The sequence below is a fragment of the Megascapheus bottae genome, chromosome 15 (genome assembly GCF_031878675.1).
Source record: "Megascapheus bottae isolate mThoBot1 chromosome 15, mThoBot2.hap1, whole genome shotgun sequence".
In the NCBI taxonomy this organism is placed as follows: Eukaryota; Metazoa; Chordata; class Mammalia; order Rodentia; family Geomyidae; genus Megascapheus; species Megascapheus bottae.
In genome coordinates this window covers 19,057,227-19,075,404 of record NC_143523.1, presented here as the reverse complement: position 1 = coordinate 19,075,404, position 18,178 = coordinate 19,057,227, and the positions used below count along the sequence as shown (strand labels likewise).

The 18,178-nt window shown below is 40.0% G+C and overlaps 1 protein-coding gene across 1 annotated transcript in view; it reads left to right on the top strand.

Annotated features, from left to right (window-relative positions):
- Nucleotides 1-312: 312 nt before the first annotated feature.
- Nucleotides 313-18,178, top strand: part of Sorcs3 (sortilin related VPS10 domain containing receptor 3) — a 380,666-nt gene continuing 362,800 nt past the window's right edge. The window contains exons 1-2 of the mRNA XM_090345517.1: nucleotides 313-327; nucleotides 1,282-1,349. Of these exons, the coding sequence (XP_090201643.1) occupies nucleotides 313-327; nucleotides 1,282-1,349 (83 nt within the window). The remainder of the gene's footprint in view (nucleotides 328-1,281; nucleotides 1,350-18,178) is intronic.

The window sequence follows — 18,178 nt, the reverse complement described above, 5'->3', positions numbered from 1 at the left end:
ACAGATTCTAATGGACCTATAGTGTTGGACCATGTCATTTGCCTCTGACATTTTTCTTACTTTACATAGACATAGAAAACGGTGCTGAGTGACTCCATGGAGTGCTGAATAAGAATAAATCTCCAAGTGAGCATTTTGTTCTTAGTTAAACACCATTAAAATGTTCAATAAAATAGCTGATTATTTTTCTTAAATCTTGAATGGATACCTAGAATGGGAAAGTCCCATCTTGATAGTAGAAATTCATTATCTCAGAGAGAGTTTAATGGTTGCTGTGCAAATGAACTGGAGGAAGTTAAATTGTGGAATGGGATGGAGCTGAGAAAAGTAAAATGAGTTGTGCATTAAATTTAGATAAACACAATTATGTGTAACTGGATTATCATGCGTGCAAACATCATATGTATTCTCCACCTGCATTTTGATTAAAATCGATTCAGGTGCAGGCACTTAGTATGTTTGGTGATAGAAGGTTGTGCCTAAGCAACTGTCTTGGCATGTGACAGGAAGGCAGGGCACTGTCCCAGCTGAAGAAGTATGGAAGGCATGAGAACAGACTGGCCAGTCCAAGACTATGTTATAACTCTGTTCACCCAGTCACAGGCAACAATAGCCCTCTGGGTTGCTTCACTTCAATTGGAATTGGAAGTGGTCCTGTAGTCTAGTGAAGTCTAATGACCTGCTTACTGCATGGAGGGGGCAGATGGTACATGACCACTAGCAGATAGCATCAGAGGATGCTGGGGACTGAGTCCACTGCCATTCAGATATTTTTGCCCACTAAGGTCCTATTGATGGAAACACAAAATCTCTTTGAACTTCTTCTATAGACAGACTCAGACCCAGTTCCTTCATACGCTTTTAGATCTAATTCTGTACATCAGAGCCATCTTGAGATCAAAGGCAAGACTGTCCTCTCATCTCTGGGTAGCCCTGGTGGTGAACAAAACCAGCTGGCCTGGACTTGACCTTGAGGAAGGACAGATGTGGAAAAACTACTGAGGATACCCAATTAATTCCTGTTGGCATGTTCTATTTCAAATGCAAAGCACTGCCAGGATTAAAATAAATGAGACCAGTTACAGGGAAGCATTAAATTAATAATCCTCCCATCCCTCTGTTTGATCCTATAATACCCCTCAACTCAATGGATAAATACTAAACCTTCCTCTGGGAGATACAAGGTGCGTTGTATTACTGCCACACAAACTAAATTGAGTTTTCTTTTTCCCTCTTTGTTCCTCCCCTCTGCCCTTCCCCTACCTCTCCCCACCCTTGCAGGTTATACTGATCCTGACGAAGCTGTATGACTTCAACCTGGGGAGTGTGACTGAGAGTTCTCTGTGGAGGTAAGTACCATAGAGCTTCTGAAGGAGTCGCTCTTACTGGCCTGGAGACAAATCTCAGCCAGTCAGTTGGAAGGTTGGTTTGGGAAGGAACTGTAGATCAGCCTCCTGGAAGCTCCCAGTATTTGGGCTTTGGTGGAGCTGAGCATGCACCCTTGTGAATTCCCTTAGTACTCAGTCTACCACACATGTACCTCAACACCTTTCTGCAGTCCCATTCCCTCCGCCTGTCTCATTCTGTTTGAACATCTTCAAACAGGGTCTGATGGGGTCTGGTAGGATACAGTGAGGCCTGGCAGGGATCTAGTCAGTGATTGACGGGATTATCCAGTGTGCCTTCTAGAAACAACGGCCCTGGATGAGGGGCTTGCTGCTATAGCAAGGTTTCTTGCCATGAGTTTGAATCTTAGCCTAGAGATTGCCTCCAGGCCTTGTATCTGGAAAATGCTGTGGATTTTGTTTTTGGTATTTGTTTTTCTTTCTTATTACTGGTCCCTCACGTTTATCACTTCAGCCTTTTGTTTGAATCTGTCTTAGACATAGGGTCTCCCTGGTATTTCCTGAGCTGGCTTTGAAAGTGAGACCCTCTGGTCCCTTGAGCAGATTAGGAGTATAAGTATTTTCCATTGAACCCAGAGTGCTGGTGGTTCTTGAGAAGCCAGAGCTTTGGGAACAGACACAGGCTGCAGTTTACATGATGCTGTCTTTGCTTACCCAGGCCCTTTGCCCATAACATACTGTGAATTTCATTTTATATTGTGTTATGAAATAAAATATAATAACTGGCAGAAAGCCAAATGTCATCAGATCATGTGCTAAAACACATTTTCAGTATACGAGAGGATGTTGATTTCTTTTTTTTTTTTATTGTCAGGATAATGTATAAAGGGGTGACAGTTATGTTCGTCAGGTAGTAGGTGCATTACTTCTCGCACATTGATACCCCTTCTCGTGCTTTTGACCCTGTTTCCCTCCCTCGCCCCCTTTTTTAATTTAATTTAATTAATTTATTTATTCTTTATTGTATTTTATTGTTGAGAGATAATGTAGAGAGAGGTTACAGTTACATTTGTCAGGTAAGAGGTATATTACTTCTCAAACCTTGATACTTCTCACGTTTTTGTTCCCCTTCCCAAGTGTTCACCATTTCTTCCCAATCATCTTGTTTCTCCCCTTCCCTTCCCTATTTCAAATAAACAAACAAACCTATATACAATATACCAGGTACCAAAGTCAGATACAGTAACAACATGAGATTAACCACAGTAGGAAAAAAGAAAAAAAGAAATAACTTCACGGGGCCGGGAGTTTGACCTAGTGGTTAAAGTGCTTGCCTAGCATGCATGAAGACCCGGGTTCGATTCCTTGGTACCACATACATAGAAAACAGCCGGAAGTGGTGCTGAGGCTCAAGTGGTAGAGCTCTAGCCTTGAGAAAGTCCAAGGACATTGCTCAGGCCCTGAGCTCAAGCCCAGGACTGGCAAAAAAAAGAAATAACTTCACATAGTACATTAAGAACAGCAAGCACAAAGATAAACCTCTTGGTTAATTTTATTTTTAAAAGAATTTACAATGAACATTGTTGTGCTAGTGGGTTTAGTATGTCCTTGTTTCTGGATGATTGGGTAAATGCCAAGTAGTGGAATTGCTGGGTCATAGGGGAGCTCTATGTTTAGTCTTTTGAGGCACTGCCATACTACTTTCCATAGCTGTTGAACAAGTTTGCACTCCCACCAACAGTGTAGTAATGATCCCTCCTGGCCACATCTCCACCAGCATCTGTTGTTATTAGATTTCTTGATCATGGCCATTCTAACTGGAATGAGGTGGAATCTTAGAGTTGTTTTGATTTGCATTTCTTTTATGGCCGGAGATATAGAGCAAGATGTGATATTTATACACAATGGAATTCTATGCTGCTGTCAGAAAGAACGACATTGCCCCATTTGTAAGGAAATGGAAAGACTTAGAAAAAATCATATTAAGTGAAGTAAGCCAGAATCAAAGGAACATAGGCTCAATGATTTCCCTCATTTGTCATAATCAGTAGAAACCTAGGGCTCTCCTAGCAGAGATTTACAATAGAGCAAAACCTAGATACATAGGCCGTATAGTATGACACTAAATGAAAGGACCTCCAGGATATAGAAACAAAAGCCATATAATGAGTGATCGTTGTCCTTAATGTATTATGTCATCTCTCATCTCTTTTGCTGTCCCTTGGTTATCTCATATGGTTACAGTATTTTACCTTGTCATCTGATATATTGTATATATGCTTATTTGATTATTTGAAATTGGATAGGGAAGGGAGGAAAACAAGATGAGGGATGGGGGGGGAGGGAAATGGGGCCTAAGACATGAGAAAAGGAATCAATGTTTGTGAAGTAATGTACCTTCTATCTGATGAATATAATATAACGCTTCTATTAATTACAATAAAAATATATGAACAGGAAAAAAAAAGAACTTACAAAGCTTTCCAGAACACAGAGAGAATTGTGAGCTAGCGCTGGGAACTGTTCCTATGGCCATGGGGTGGTGTGTGGGTCAAGCTAGAAGAGAGCTGTGGATGCCTGAGCTGTGACACCAGGACTTGGCACACCATAGGTGTGCCTCTCACATACCTCCTTCCGTGCCTGTGAACCCTCACACTCACAAACACTCTGACTTCCACACACACTGAATAATATTGAGCTGTGCCGATCTCTGTGATGTGGTGCTTTGTATTCTCTGCTCTGCTCTGCTCTTCTTGGGGGGGGGAGGTTGGCTAGTTGGTTGTGTATTTTCTGTCACGTTCTCTGCCTGGTGTGGATCTGGAAAGGCCACTGTGCTATCTGGCTGCATCATAATCCCAAGTGTTCCTGAACTCTTGGAGTAAAGCGTCTGGAATCTCCATTCCCTTCTCATCTCTGTTTGTTGGCAGAGGGCTGGTGGGAATCTCTCTTCCCAGGATGGGGTGGGGACAGCTCAGGGTTTGATTAAATATTTCAGAGTTAATTGTTCCATTTGGCAGAAGCATGATCCCCTGTGCACGAGATGTCTCATACCTGATTTTACTGTTTAGTGAAAATTGGCAGAAATATAAGTCACTAGGATGCCTCTAGCAGAGGAACGCCTGATGGGTATTTCCCAGGGAGTGTAAGTTCAGAAAAGTTTCCTTAAGGCCAGGGCACTGATACTGTGTGATGCTGTAAACCTCATTTCTGTGCAGTAGTCTGCTTGGCTAAATCATTAAAACAAGCCCGCAAATGTTATCCTTCTATTGATCAGTAGCTCTGCCTGGCACCTCATGGTTCAGAAATGGTTTGGCTAGTTCCAGGAATGGACAGCGTATGCCTAGTTGCTTAGTGCTCAAGAAATAAAGAGTGTGTATATAATTATCCCCAAATAATGAAGGGTATGCCCCAATATCATAATAGCCTGTAAATTCATAGACAGTACAAGTTAATTTCCCTGGGTACACAAATGTTCAGTCGCCAAGATTCAAGCACCAGTTTACCCATAACATGTGTTTTGTAATGTTAGACACTTTCCTTAGCCTCTGTGCATTATCTTTTTGCGACTGCCATATAAAGTTAAACCAAGCAGATGTTTAGTCTCTCAAAAGTCTGCAGCGCACAAAACTGAGATCAATGTGTCACCGGGGCCAGGCTGCATCTACCTTGAGAGGTTCTTCTTTGCCTCTCTAGGATATGGGAGCTGATGGTGATATTTGCAGCTGTATCACTTCAATTTTTCTTTTGCCTTCATGTTGTCTCCTCTGTGTCTATGTCTTTCTCTCTCCTCTGCCCTTATGACACTTGCCATTGCTTTAAGGACCACTGAACAATCCAGGGGGACCTCACTTGAAGATCCTTAACTTAATGGGATCTATAAACACCCTATATCCAAGTCAGGGCTTATTATACAGTCTTAGGGGAGTTCATTATTCAACCAGTCTTTGAGATATAGTTTCCCTGCCTATAAAGTGTAGATAGTACAGAATACACTTTTGCCCTTTCTACATTTTCCACCCGTAATATTCCTCAAGCATATGTAGTACATTCTTTCCTGGAGTCTTTATACTCACTGTTTCCTCATCTAGGAATGTCAGTGTTTGGGTGAATCTCTTTCTCCTCCCCTCTTTGCTCATAGATTGTTTAGTCAGCAAGCCTTCTGTGCAGATGATGGAATTTCACATTCCATCACTTGGCTGTCTTCTTAGTACCTCTTGATATCTAGCATGATAAATATTTACTTGCTGATTTATTTATTTATTGTCTATCTACACTCAAAGTTTTGCATCGAAGTTTTGGAGAGAGGTTTTCCTTTTTAGTTTTAATATATTTTCCATGTTTTCACTTAATGATGTGTCTTTAGTATCCAGAGGAGAACCTGCCACACAAGTGGCCTCTAATTAATGTTTGCTCAATGAATGGATTAGTGGATGGTCTGTAAGGATTAAATAATAGATGCAAAAGCACTTAAGATAGTAACCCATGTTGGAAGCACTCCATTGTAATTATTAATGGTAATGAGAACCTTGTGTGTTTGTATGGGCTTTTCGTTTCCATTATTGGTTTTGTTTTCAAGGATCCATTGCTGCAGAGATCTGTGTAAGGGAAATCACAGGATATCAATGGGTATATTCTTTGTCTTCTAGGAATTAGCCGAGATTTTGAGAATGAAGTGATGGGTAGTTTAGAGAAGGACAGAAAGAGATTTGGAGTGTTGTACCCTGAGCCATCTCAGGGGACAGGGAGGCATATGAATATTGACTTCTACCTAGTGGGTTCTTTCGTGGGACAGATTCTTTGAGATTATGTAGCTGAAATCAGTATGATCAGAGGGATACCATTTAATCAGCAAGTGGAAAAAATATGTCTAGCATAGATGGGACAAAGTTCAGACCTTTGCTATAGATAAATGTCATATGAATATATGCTTGTGCTATTGTTCATAGGCCTAGTAGAGCCTAGAGAGCTTGAATGAAAAGACACTGCTCCCCAGTCTTGAGGGGTTTCCCACATGGCCGTGACCTCACAGGGCGTCTGTACTTTTCATTATCTCTCCATCCATCCCCTACAGTTCTGCCTCCACTTTTCCTGTACTAATAATGATATATTTTACCATGAGAGCCTAGAGCTGTATAATTTTTCCTTCCTAATATGTGGGCTGAGAAAAGAAACTAAATTAAACATGTACCCTCTTCGCTGTATGATTTAGCTCAACATGCTTAACTAAGTTGAAATTGAATTTGGTGATTCTTTCTCAATTTTCTGTACAACAGAGAAGCCCTGGAGCAGCAGCTGTCATGACAAGATGACACCCCTCTGCCGGGTTCCAGTGTGATGGAATTATTTGCCTTATTGGCCGTATTTGCCCTATTTGCCGTAGAGGCCTTCTACTTCTAAATAGGCGAAAAGACTGTTTAAGAGCATCACATTATTATACTATAGTCTTGTGAAGGCCCTTATGACATTTTTTTGGCAATTTTTTGATGCTGTTAACTTCTGGTAGACAACACCACCGTGATGACGCAAATTTGTCACTTAGAACTACTGTCAATTGGTTTCCCTTAGTCAAAGAACATTAATTACATTTATAGAAATCAAGTTTAAAGAATGGAAAAGATGGGACTGACTTTTCTAGAGGTTCTAGAGCGCCCCTTGAGTTTCCTAGGTCATAATGCTGAGATTAGGAGCCCTCTCTGGCTCTAGATCTGAGATTCCTACAGTGTTAATTTTACTCTTAAAGAAAAACTGTAGACAGATAGAGGTAATCCTCCTCTTCATATCTCATATGCTGGGATTCAAAGAAGGGCCTGTCTCTCACTCCTTTCTGTGCAAAATACTTGTGCAACATACCCTGGGGCCATCTTCACTCCCCTCTGCATACATGAGTGTGTGTACACATGTATTCTCGCTTCATTTGATGGCCTTTACAGTCTTCAATTACAGCAGTAGAAAGTGTTGACAAGGCAAGTTAATGGACCTGACGGGGGCTGAGGTCTTTAGTGTGAACGTGAATCACATCATGAATTCTGATTGGCAGATCTGTGTGTCCTGGACATTAGCCCTTGGACTCATAAATATATCACTTCTCTCCTTTTCTAGAGAGAGAAGGGAGTTAGCATGCAGTTCTTCAGCTTCCATCTGCCTGGTCAGATGAAAAGATGCTATGACAGTGACAATTTGTGGGTGAGAATTCCATAGGAGATTTCTTCTTGATACTAGATTACAGGTCCTCACAGAGCAAAGTGATTTACAATGGTCTCTCTCTCTCTATATGGAGAAACAAGAACCTTTCACAATGAATATAGCCCCTCTCATTGGTAAACCGTGCATCTTCTTCCTTCTTTCTTTTTGCTTTTTTTCATCCACCAATAGCCCAGAAGTGTGGGAGACATTCTATTCTTAGAAAAGCCACAAGCCAGCCTACCTAGTCGCTTCTGGATGCCTGGCTTCAGGGTCCATACTTGAGAGGGGCTGTTTGCTTTCCAGGCACAACCTAATAGAGATGTTCTTTGACATCCTTCCCCCTGTGGAATGTCCGTTTTTCCCTGTTCACTGTTAGCTGACATCCTTATACTGTATTGGTGATTTATCCCCAGCCTGTGAACTACTTACATTAGGGATCATGTGCCTGAATTCTTTCTGGATACACAATGCCTAGTATTTAGGCTAAACTTCATAAGGGGTTAGAGACTTGAATGGAAATTTCCAGTAGCCCCCAAAGCAGTCCTAACATTATCCCTGCTTCGCCTTGTCCCTTCCTTTGTATTGAGCTGTCTTATTCTCTTGCCACTTGGGAATCCTGTGACTTTTCATCTGGTTCACAAGCTGTTGTCTGAACCATTTATTTCCTCTGTAATTGTTCTGTCAGTGACCTTTCTCTGGGATGCTGCTTTTTTTTTCAAATAGAAAATGGAGACCTTTTGAATTTATTAATTTTCTGTTTGCCAAGAAAACCCTGACTATAATTGCTAAGACTTCCCAGAAGTTATTAGTTTACAAATTTTAATGACACTCATGATTTATTTATGTGTTCCCTCCCTCCACAGCTGCTTGCCCTATATTCCTTAGTGAGATTCCTGCTGAATCTGAGTGAATTAGTAAAAACAAAATTGAAGATTGGAATGACATTAGTATCATTACTATTATTTTGCTTGGCTGCCAATTAAAAGCTTTCTCTCTCATTTGCTAGGCTCTTCACATGTGAGGACCCAAAGACTAGGCTGATGTAGGCTATGAAATCTTCCTGTCTTTCTTCTATTTGCCTTCAGTGGTAATGAATCAGGTAAAAAATCCTGAATGGGTCAGAGAGCATTCAATTGAACAGTTATTAATGAGCATTCATTATGTAAGCAGCAGTGTGCTCACTGTTGGTAGATATGGAGTAAGTATATCGTGATTGTTATTTTCAAGGAATGTTTACTTTGCATGAAAGATAAGATGAATGCACACAAGAAACAGCAGCTTAAATTTGTGCAAGAATATGCACGAATACACAAAATATAGCAACTTCTGCAATGACTTGCTCAGTTCTAGAAATAATTCTGTTTTCATCACTCCACCTCATTCCATAAACAAATGCAGAATTATTCTAGGAAAGAATTGAAGAGCTCATTATGAATATATATATGTATATATATTGTTTTGTTCTTTAATACTATGCCTCTTATGAGTTCTTTTTTCATATATGTTTATTGTAATTAATAGAAGGGTTACATGATATTTGCCAGATAGATGGTGCATTAATTCCCATACATTGATATCCTTTCACATGTCTTGGTCCCCATTTCCCTCCCTCCCACCCCCACCCCTCATCTTGTTTTCCCCCGTTCCCTATCCAATTTCTTATGAGCTCTTAAGAGGAAAAACTGGAGTTATTCTTTGGTATCCGCAAGGGATTTGATCCAGTAACCCTCCATTGATACCAAATCTTGGGATGCCTAAATTCCTTATATGACATGAAATTGGATTTTTTATATTCTGTGTGTTTCAACTCAGCTCTAGCTACTCATGATATGTAATGTAGTATAAGTGTTGTGTAAATTGCTGTTGCACTGCATTGCTTAGGAATAATGACAAGAAAATTTTGTACATATAAAACTTATATGTACAATTTTTCAAATCGTTTTGATCTGCGGTTGGTTGAATCCTGAGATGTGAAGCCTGAAAGTATGGAAGACTAACTATATTTCAAATAGTGATAATTCCTGTAGTTTATAGAAATACCTGGGGACAGATGGAAGTGGGTAGTGCTCAGGACAGGTAAGTCCTAGATATAAATCACAACTCTGATGTTTACTGAATATGCCGCCCTGAGTCACGTTTTAATCTCTCCAGAACCATAACTTACTAGTGTAAATAATGATATGAAGGTTTATCATATAGATGTTGGTGAAGGTTCAGAAAGATATTGCCTGGACTGCAAAATACTGACAATCTAGTCAGTATTTCCTTAACAATAATTATGCTTTGTTTACCCATATCCTCCTAGCCCAACAGTTTGGATGAGGTTCCAGATAACAATTGTGCTAGTACTTTTAGTAAGGTGAGGTACAGAAGAAAGTATGAGTCCTAGACACATAGTGCTTGAAATGGATACATTCTGACTAATAGAGGTTTCATGAGTCTCCTTCTTTGGGTACTCATCTGTGATTGGCAAAAAATGAAGATTTATGCATCACCAGATGGTGATGATAATGATAGTGATGATCATGAGATCAACAATTTTGAGTGTAAGGTGCAAAGCATGATGTGATGTTAAGTTCCTTCCGATAGTATTACAGTACCTCACATTTTGTAGGTTGTGTGTGTGTGTGTGTGTGTGTTTGGAGAGGAACTAAGCTTTATTTGTAGAGGTTTGATATATCTCAGGTGATTATAGGGAAGGCTGGGGGAGTTATGCGTGTCTCAAATTGGATGTATTTCATTATTTGTAGAAAATATTAAAAATATGAAATCCTGGGTCCTTTCTAAGAGATATGCATTTAGTAAGACTGGATGATAATCTGGATTTTAAAGTTTTGAAAGTTTTCTGGTTGATTCTGAGCTTCTGCTCTGGTTGGCTATCACTGAGCTGGCAGGAAGCAGGGGTTCCAGGTTCAGCTGTGTTGTAATTAGTTGGGTTGTTCGCGTCAACCTTTTGTTACCTCATAAATAATTAGTTGAAATAATCTCTCAACACTAAATCCATAGACTCATCCTGAGAAGTGTGACAGGAAGTACACATTTGTGATGCTTAGCAGATGTCTTTTGTGAGCTAATACTACACTTCTCTCAAGTGTACCCACCCTCCTTAAAATATGTGGTTATGATGTTTCAAGGTGTCAACATGGTACATGCTGTTAGCTTGCTGTCCACTGATGGATATAAGCCAGTTTGTGCCCAAATTATTTTGTTTAAATAATACAGGGAGCATCATTCAATCTCTGAAAGTCTTTGTTCCAAAGAAAGATAGAACAAGAAAGGAGTTTGCTCCAAATTTTTGGACATCAGACATCTTAACCTTGCTAGAGAATAAGAACTAAGAACACTGGAGAGAAGCAGCCCTAAATTACAGATGTAATCTATTACATGTCCTATCTATGTCCTATTTATTTTGGAAAAGAATGCTTCTTTTATGACTTTTTTTTTTCACTTAGCAGACTCCTGTCATGCATAAATCTTGATTTTTTTTTTGTCCAGTGGCTGGGAGAACGTAACACTTTCCTATGGATTGTGTCTGTTGATTGTTATTTTATGTTGCCTTCTCTTTCTTTCAAATGCAGTGCTGTTTTATCACGATCATAAATAACCCCATCCATGGGATAGAGTGTGGATTTCTCCTCATCTCTCTCCACAGTCTCAGCTCCCTCTTATTTTCTCAGCAGTAGATTCATTAGCCTTCTAATGAAGTTAATAAGTGAACAGGACCAGACAGTCCCTTCTAAAATAACATTTATAAATGAATGCATTTCCCTACTCTCTAAGGTAGGCCTTCATTTATTTCCCTGCCAGATGTCCACATGTGTAAAACTATGATAGGTAGGTTCTTTGATGTGGCTTGAAGGCAGAAAGGGTAAAATTTTTTATTCAAAGAGACTCTATGTATTTCTACATTTACAGGAGAGTGGATTTTTGATACCATATTCCCGCTTACTCTGTGTGTGTGTGTCTGTCTGTGGGTGTGGGTGTGGGTGTGTGTGCGTGTGTTTGTGTATGTGCATTTGTAGTATGCATTTACATTTATGCATGCATACTATAGGGTTGGAGATATCTTGCCCATGAGCTGAAATCCATAAGTATAGAGTGGGGCAGATACATACTCTTAAATGTTTGTTATCTGTTCTCTGTGGTCAGGCTGCCTGTATTGATAGGTTTCTATGGCTTTCAGATGATGTTATAAATACCCAATTGTCTGTTGGCAGAAAAAAAATGTCATCAACCCCCGTACACACTATGTAAATTCACATACCATGTATGCTCACAGGTTGTATACACACAAACACACATACACACATGATTAGTCAGGCTTCCTTGTTATTTCATCATTTGATAGTCGGTTACTTTACTGGACATAGACAATGAATATTATTAGGAAGCTTCTAGAAGGTTTTCCACAAATACTATTGCCTAAACATTATTTGGGGAAGATAAATGCTAAAGAGGTCTACACTTCCACATTGTGAAAGGCTTCTTGTTGCTTGCACATGCCTGTGCTCAAATTGAAGCTAAAGTGTTAAAAAATTCAAGCATTAAGACTTTATGAAACACATAAGGTTTATCTTTTCAATCATCTCTCATTTCAATGATACTAATCTCCTAAGCTTTACATATTTCTGCCATTTCTCTCATGAATGTATTGCATATCTGAGGCACATGTAAGGCTTGTGTGATTTGTTATTCCATTTAATAAAGGGGTACACTATGGTCTCCAGTGAGAAGGTGCCCACTGGTAACCTGGGATTCAAATCTTGGTGTCCCAGTTCTCAGTGGCTTCTTGATCTTACGGTTAGTTTAGTCATCACCTTTTTCCTGGCCTTTTTGGCAACCACTCATATTTTACAAAAAAACAGATCTATGTGTAGAAACTCTTTTGGGGGTTGAGGAAAGAGTTTCCTTGGGTATTTGTCTAAATGATTTCTATTTCATGTGAATCATGAGAATCACCTGGGAAATTTAAGAAGTCAGTTTTCTGGGCCTTATTCCAAACATACTGAATCAATTTCTGGGATCAGGATGCAGGAGCTCAGAGCTTTTAAGAGCTCCTCTCTTGCTTCTGAGGAAGCCAGTGACCTAGGAGATGTCGTGGCCATCTTGGTTCCAGGAAGGTCTGTGATGATTCATTTTGAGGAATCTCATCCCTGGAATAACACCCTTCCCTCTAACCACTTTCCCCAAAGCTCACTCACAGCAACAAGTACAGTCCTCCATATGCATGTCCACAGTTGCACGTTCATCTTTACAAATGACAACCATAAAGGTTAATAATTGGAATGAGCTGTCGCACCTACTAATTAGCTCACATTCTGCCAGCATCAGGCCTGTCTAATTGGGCAATTAACACTGATCTTGGAGAGCACAGCCACAAGAGAGTGATCATATAAGCAGCCTTCCATCTTGAGAGTAGCCATATGAAGGTGAGTTGACACCTGGGAATCTAGGCTCTATGCTGGAATTACAGACCACCAAGAACAATTAATTGTTCCAGATGACATTAGAGGACTTTGTATTCAGAAAGGGATTTGGTGGCAAGCAGCAGAAATCATCACTAACTAAAACAAGATGTAGTATTTTGAAAGAACAGTGAGACAGCTCAACATGTGGAGGAGGTGATGAAAATTAAAAATCTGGGCATCACTACATGACTCAGAAACCCCTGTCACTATTGTTCTACTTTATTGTGAGTTCCCAACAGGTGACAGCTACCTTCTTCATGCTATTCCTCCCTAGCAGAAAGTTGAAGTGATTACCATATCAAGTAGGCATGGGCTCAACTTGTGATCAGGGGATGGGAACTTCCTGGGTTACCATGGGTCTCTGTTCATCCTTATACACAGAGACCAAAGAAAGATTAACAACATGGCTGATCATCATAGAGTGAAATCCCCAAGACTGTGGGAATTATTTCTATTGTCTTATATTTGCTTAGACTTGCTGTATGTCCTAATATAGGATATTTTTTGAGAAAGTTCTGTGGACTGCTGAGAAGAATTTGTATTGTGCCTCATGTGTCTAACTCTGAAGGTGATACTTTTGTCTGGTTGGTCTGCCTCTTGATAAGAGGGAGGACTGAAAGCTCCCACTATCATTGTGTAAGGGTCAATCTGTGGTTTTGTAGTGTTCATTTCACAAAATCGAGCACACTGACATTTGTCACATAGCTCTCTGCAATGATCATTTCTTTCTTCTGGATAGATTGTTCTTTGTATCAATATGAAATGGCTTTCTTTGTCTTCTCTGATTTTAGTTCGAAGCCTTTTTATTTAGGGTGGTATCATATGTGAACTGATGGCAGAGTTGGTTGAAGGCCAAGTTTGTCTACCTTGGAAGCTTTACTTATGTATATACTTGGAACCTCTTTCAAGTCACAGTGCTGTTTAGTCTGGGGCCTAGTAAAGGCCCCATTTCCTGTACACATCCCCCTAATTGTACCCTTTAGGGAGGCAGATAGTCTTCCCAAATAGCTCTTTGAGTTCCCCACCACAGTAGGGATCTGAGAAACTCAGTTGCTCTCCTTTTGGGTCTCAGTTCTTTTAGACTCTACCCAGTAGCTTATCATGCTATGATATATGGTGTGATATATCATGCTGGATATATGGTGTGAGCTTGGGTCTTGTGCCTGGAGCTCTTAGCCCTGCCTTTTAGTAAGTCCCCAGTGCCACCAGATAGAAACCAGGTACTGAGAACTCTGGCAGCTTTGTGCTTGGCATTATTTCTGTAGTGATTCTTGGGCACTGCTTGCTCTAGGTAAGGAGGGTAAAGTCTTAAATTCCAGACCCTTCATTACCTGAGCTCTTGTTGCAATGTTGGATTCTCAATTTGTTTGTCTTTGATTCTCTTCCTTGCCAAAGCCACTTCCTTATTGTTCTCCAACCCACAGTGTGGCTCAGTCTCTAAGGCTTATCTGGCTGTAGACTTCTTACCATGAGCTTCTGTAGACTGATACTTTTGGCAGCTCCTGAAATCTCAGCCATCCATCCAGTAGAGGTAAGTGCTTGGTTTTATGAAGTGTTCTTCAAATGATGATGCTCTTACCAACTGAGTGGGGTTGCCAACAGCTTTCCGTGTCAAAACTCCTCATCTTGGTCAGGCTCAGGTGAAAGCCTTCCACTTGAATACTGTGGCTCAGTGCCCCAGAAGTCCAGCAACCCAGAATGTTCTCTAGGCCATCAGTCTGTGGATCACTCTGTAGTTTTAGCTATCTGCAAGTAGAGGCTAAACCTTTCTGTTTTCCAATATGGCCCACAAAGCTGATGGAGGGGGCTACTCATTGCTGGGGCCTGATTAAGCGCCTTTCTCTCTCTGTCTGCCTATGATGGCAGCCTGCCACCTAGGAGCCAGCCAGGTGTCTCAGTCCTCAGTGACCTTAATTTATAGGCCCTTCTCCACTGTGGCTCTGTCTCAAAGCCTGTAGGGCTACTTCACTTCCTGTCAGCAATCAGTGTAAACTGATCATTCAGTAATCAGAGCTCCCCACCAGCAAAGGGGAGCAAGGTCTTTTGTATTCTGGAACAGCCCTTGGACTGTGAAGTTGGAGGGTTGACTTTCCCTTTGCAGGCAGGAGCTGGAGGGTGGACTCTCCATTTGCAGGCATTGTTCCCCTGTCAGCTTGGTGCTATGGACCACAATGCTTGCCTTTGTTTTTTTTTTTTTTTTTTTTTTCCGTTTGTTTGTTTCTAAATTCCCAGTAGCATCTCTGCCTCAGATCCTGGATGGTTGCAGATGGCTTGCCTGTAGCTAGTGCAATCTGATACCTTATGTACCTGAACCTTAAGCATGAGGCCATCCCACAAGATAGCACCTCACTGTTATTCCCTGAGATTATGGGAGTGATAGGTTATCTTGTCTAATGTTTGCTTGTCTCACAAGGGAAGTCACTAACCCACAAAAATCCCTTCAAATTAGGGTTTGATGCTTGTGGGAAGTATGGATTTGTCCTATCACTAGATCTGTCTGCAGTTCCAGGTGAGGGTTTATGAAGTTTCCTTCTAGAAGCAGAGACTGTCCACTTAAGGTTTTAGTCCCCAGGTACTTGGCTTCCATTGCGTAATATGAACCTTTGGACAAGTATGGTAAGAAAAGTTGGCTAAGTTTTCTTCAGTAAGCAAGCTAGCAAGGAAGCAGGCAAGCAGAAAGGCAGAGGCACACTCTTAACAGAATGTGGGTGCTCCAAGAAAGACATATTGGGCTTTTGACATCAGGGTTATATATGATTAAAGGCAGGATTTGACTTAAAAGTTATTCTAGGATAAGTGTTTTTGTTTGTTCTCACACCTGGCCCATTTAATCATTCTTGGTGTTACACTTTTATCACTTGGGCTCAAGGTTTCTAAGACCGAGGTGCTTGTGAAACGTGGATCAGTACATTTGGGCATCCTTTCTTTGAAAATATGCATTCTGCCATACATATTTCAAAACAGATGTCCATCCTCAAGATAAGTACACTGTGCCAGGAGGAGTCATTTTCCCAAGTATTTGTTTTTATGTGACACTTATCTTTCTTTATGATATTACTTGCTCAGTTTTGGGGGCACACCAATTATTTTGGGCCGGCAGGCAAGGTCAGATGGAGAACGCTGCACTTTTTCTTTTCATTTTCCTTGTACCAATACTGAAGCTTATGAAGGAGAATAAGTGTCAAAGAAAAGAAGATGGTCCTTTTATGTTTCTAACAAAACTATGCATGGAATACAATGTTTCTTTCTGAATTCCTGGTTGCTTTGTTTTTCCTGATCTATCCAGCCTCAGATGTTCTGTTCTGTACAGAAGTGACATGGCTTTCTTGCCTTATGGTTGGGACTTTTGACACACCCCTATCTCCAGAAAGGCGACTAGGGCTACAAATGTTTTCCCAACTTTCTCTGCTGCCTTTTGTCTCACCACCATTTTCAGCTGTCCCATTCATTTCTTGTCATTTTTGGTGTTCTTATTCAGTTTTCTTCCAGATAGTCCCTCTTTGGTTTCTCAGATTCTAGTCATCCATGGAGAGTGTAAGAAAGTGTCTACTCTGCCACCTGGTACCAACCACTAAGAAATTTGAGTCAAAGAACTTTTTCAACAGCCCTACAGCTCGGATTTTCTCTTTTTCCTAAACTTTTGACCTCCTGTGCTTTATGTATTAAGATTTGTATTAAGATTCATTTCTTTTTCTCTGTGAGTTCATTTGCCCAACACGATTGGGCTGACCTTCCTCCTTTGAATCATTTTTGATGCTTGTCAAAATGTACTGAACATATTTCTATCAAACTACCTATAGTTTCTCTGTTGAGTCCCCTTTGGATGTAGTCTTCCTTCTGACAGAGCTATACTCTTCATACTAATGTGACAGAAAGGCTCAGTAGCAGCTGGAATGACTACTTGACTTTATTCTTCTTTGTCCAGGACAAAGAAACATGATTCACATGGAAGAACACCTATCTAGAAAATCCAAAGCTTTGAGTTTAGACCTCAGTCCTGGTTTAAAAAAATAGAAATAAAGAAAGAAAAGAAGGAAGGAAGGAAGGAAAGAAAGAAGAAAAAAGAAAGAAAGAAAGAAAAGGAAAAAAGTATATTCATTCTTAAGATTTGAGCTAGTCTAGGGCTTGTTCTTTTCCATAGTGAAAAGTCTTGCCTTTGTAACCAAACCAAACCAACAAAAGCTTCCTGATATTTTGAGGGAAACTGTAAAAGCTATACATAATTCATAGAAAACAGACATCTTTAATACACTGGGTTTTGGATTCATGAACATAGTATACCTTTTCATTTATTTAGGTCATGTTTCTTTTATAAAAAAATCAGAACTTGGTAATTTTCACTATATAAAAATCTTTCTGTGTTTTGCAGAGTGTGCTCTTAAAATATTTTCCTTTCTTTGGAATCATTGAAAGATGTTATATTTTCAATTTCCACACATATGTGTTAGTGAGTAAAAATGGAAGTGTACTTTTTTGTGTATATTGATAATTTGTTCTGTAACAATCTCATCTCATTTGGAGTTTTCTTACTGTGGGAACAGCACTGCAGTACTATGTTCTGTGTGTTCTTAATTCATCACGAGGCTAAAGTAAGGTCTCCAGCGAGGAATCTGTGTATAGGGGGTTTCCTTCTATAGCAGAACTGTGTATTGATTCAATTCATTTAATGTTATTTAGCAATGATGATTTAACGTGGGGAGAAATCGTAGGTAGAGAAAACCAATTTGGAGATTTGTGTCATTTTGAGTGGTTTCCTCCTCTTACTTATTAATAACAAGTGATAATTTATTCATCCATATTCAGTTATGTTTTATTTTGTACCTGTTTTTCTATCAGCCCATTTAGAATGTACTGTGATCTGTTGCAATGCATCGGGAATGAACAAGATGGGAAGCCTGCCTTTTTTCATATATTTTTATTGTAATTATTAGAAGGGTTACATTATATGCACCAGGTAGAAGGTATCAATATACCCTTTCTCATGTCTTGGTCCCCATTTCCCTCTCCACACCCTCGCTCCTCATCCTGTTTTACCCCCTTCCCTATCCTATTTCAAATAACCAAGTAAGCATATATACAATATATCAGATAACAAGGTAAAATACTGTAACAATATGAGATAACCAAGGGACAGCGAAAGAGATGAGAGATAACTTGATACATTAAGGAAGCCTGACTTTG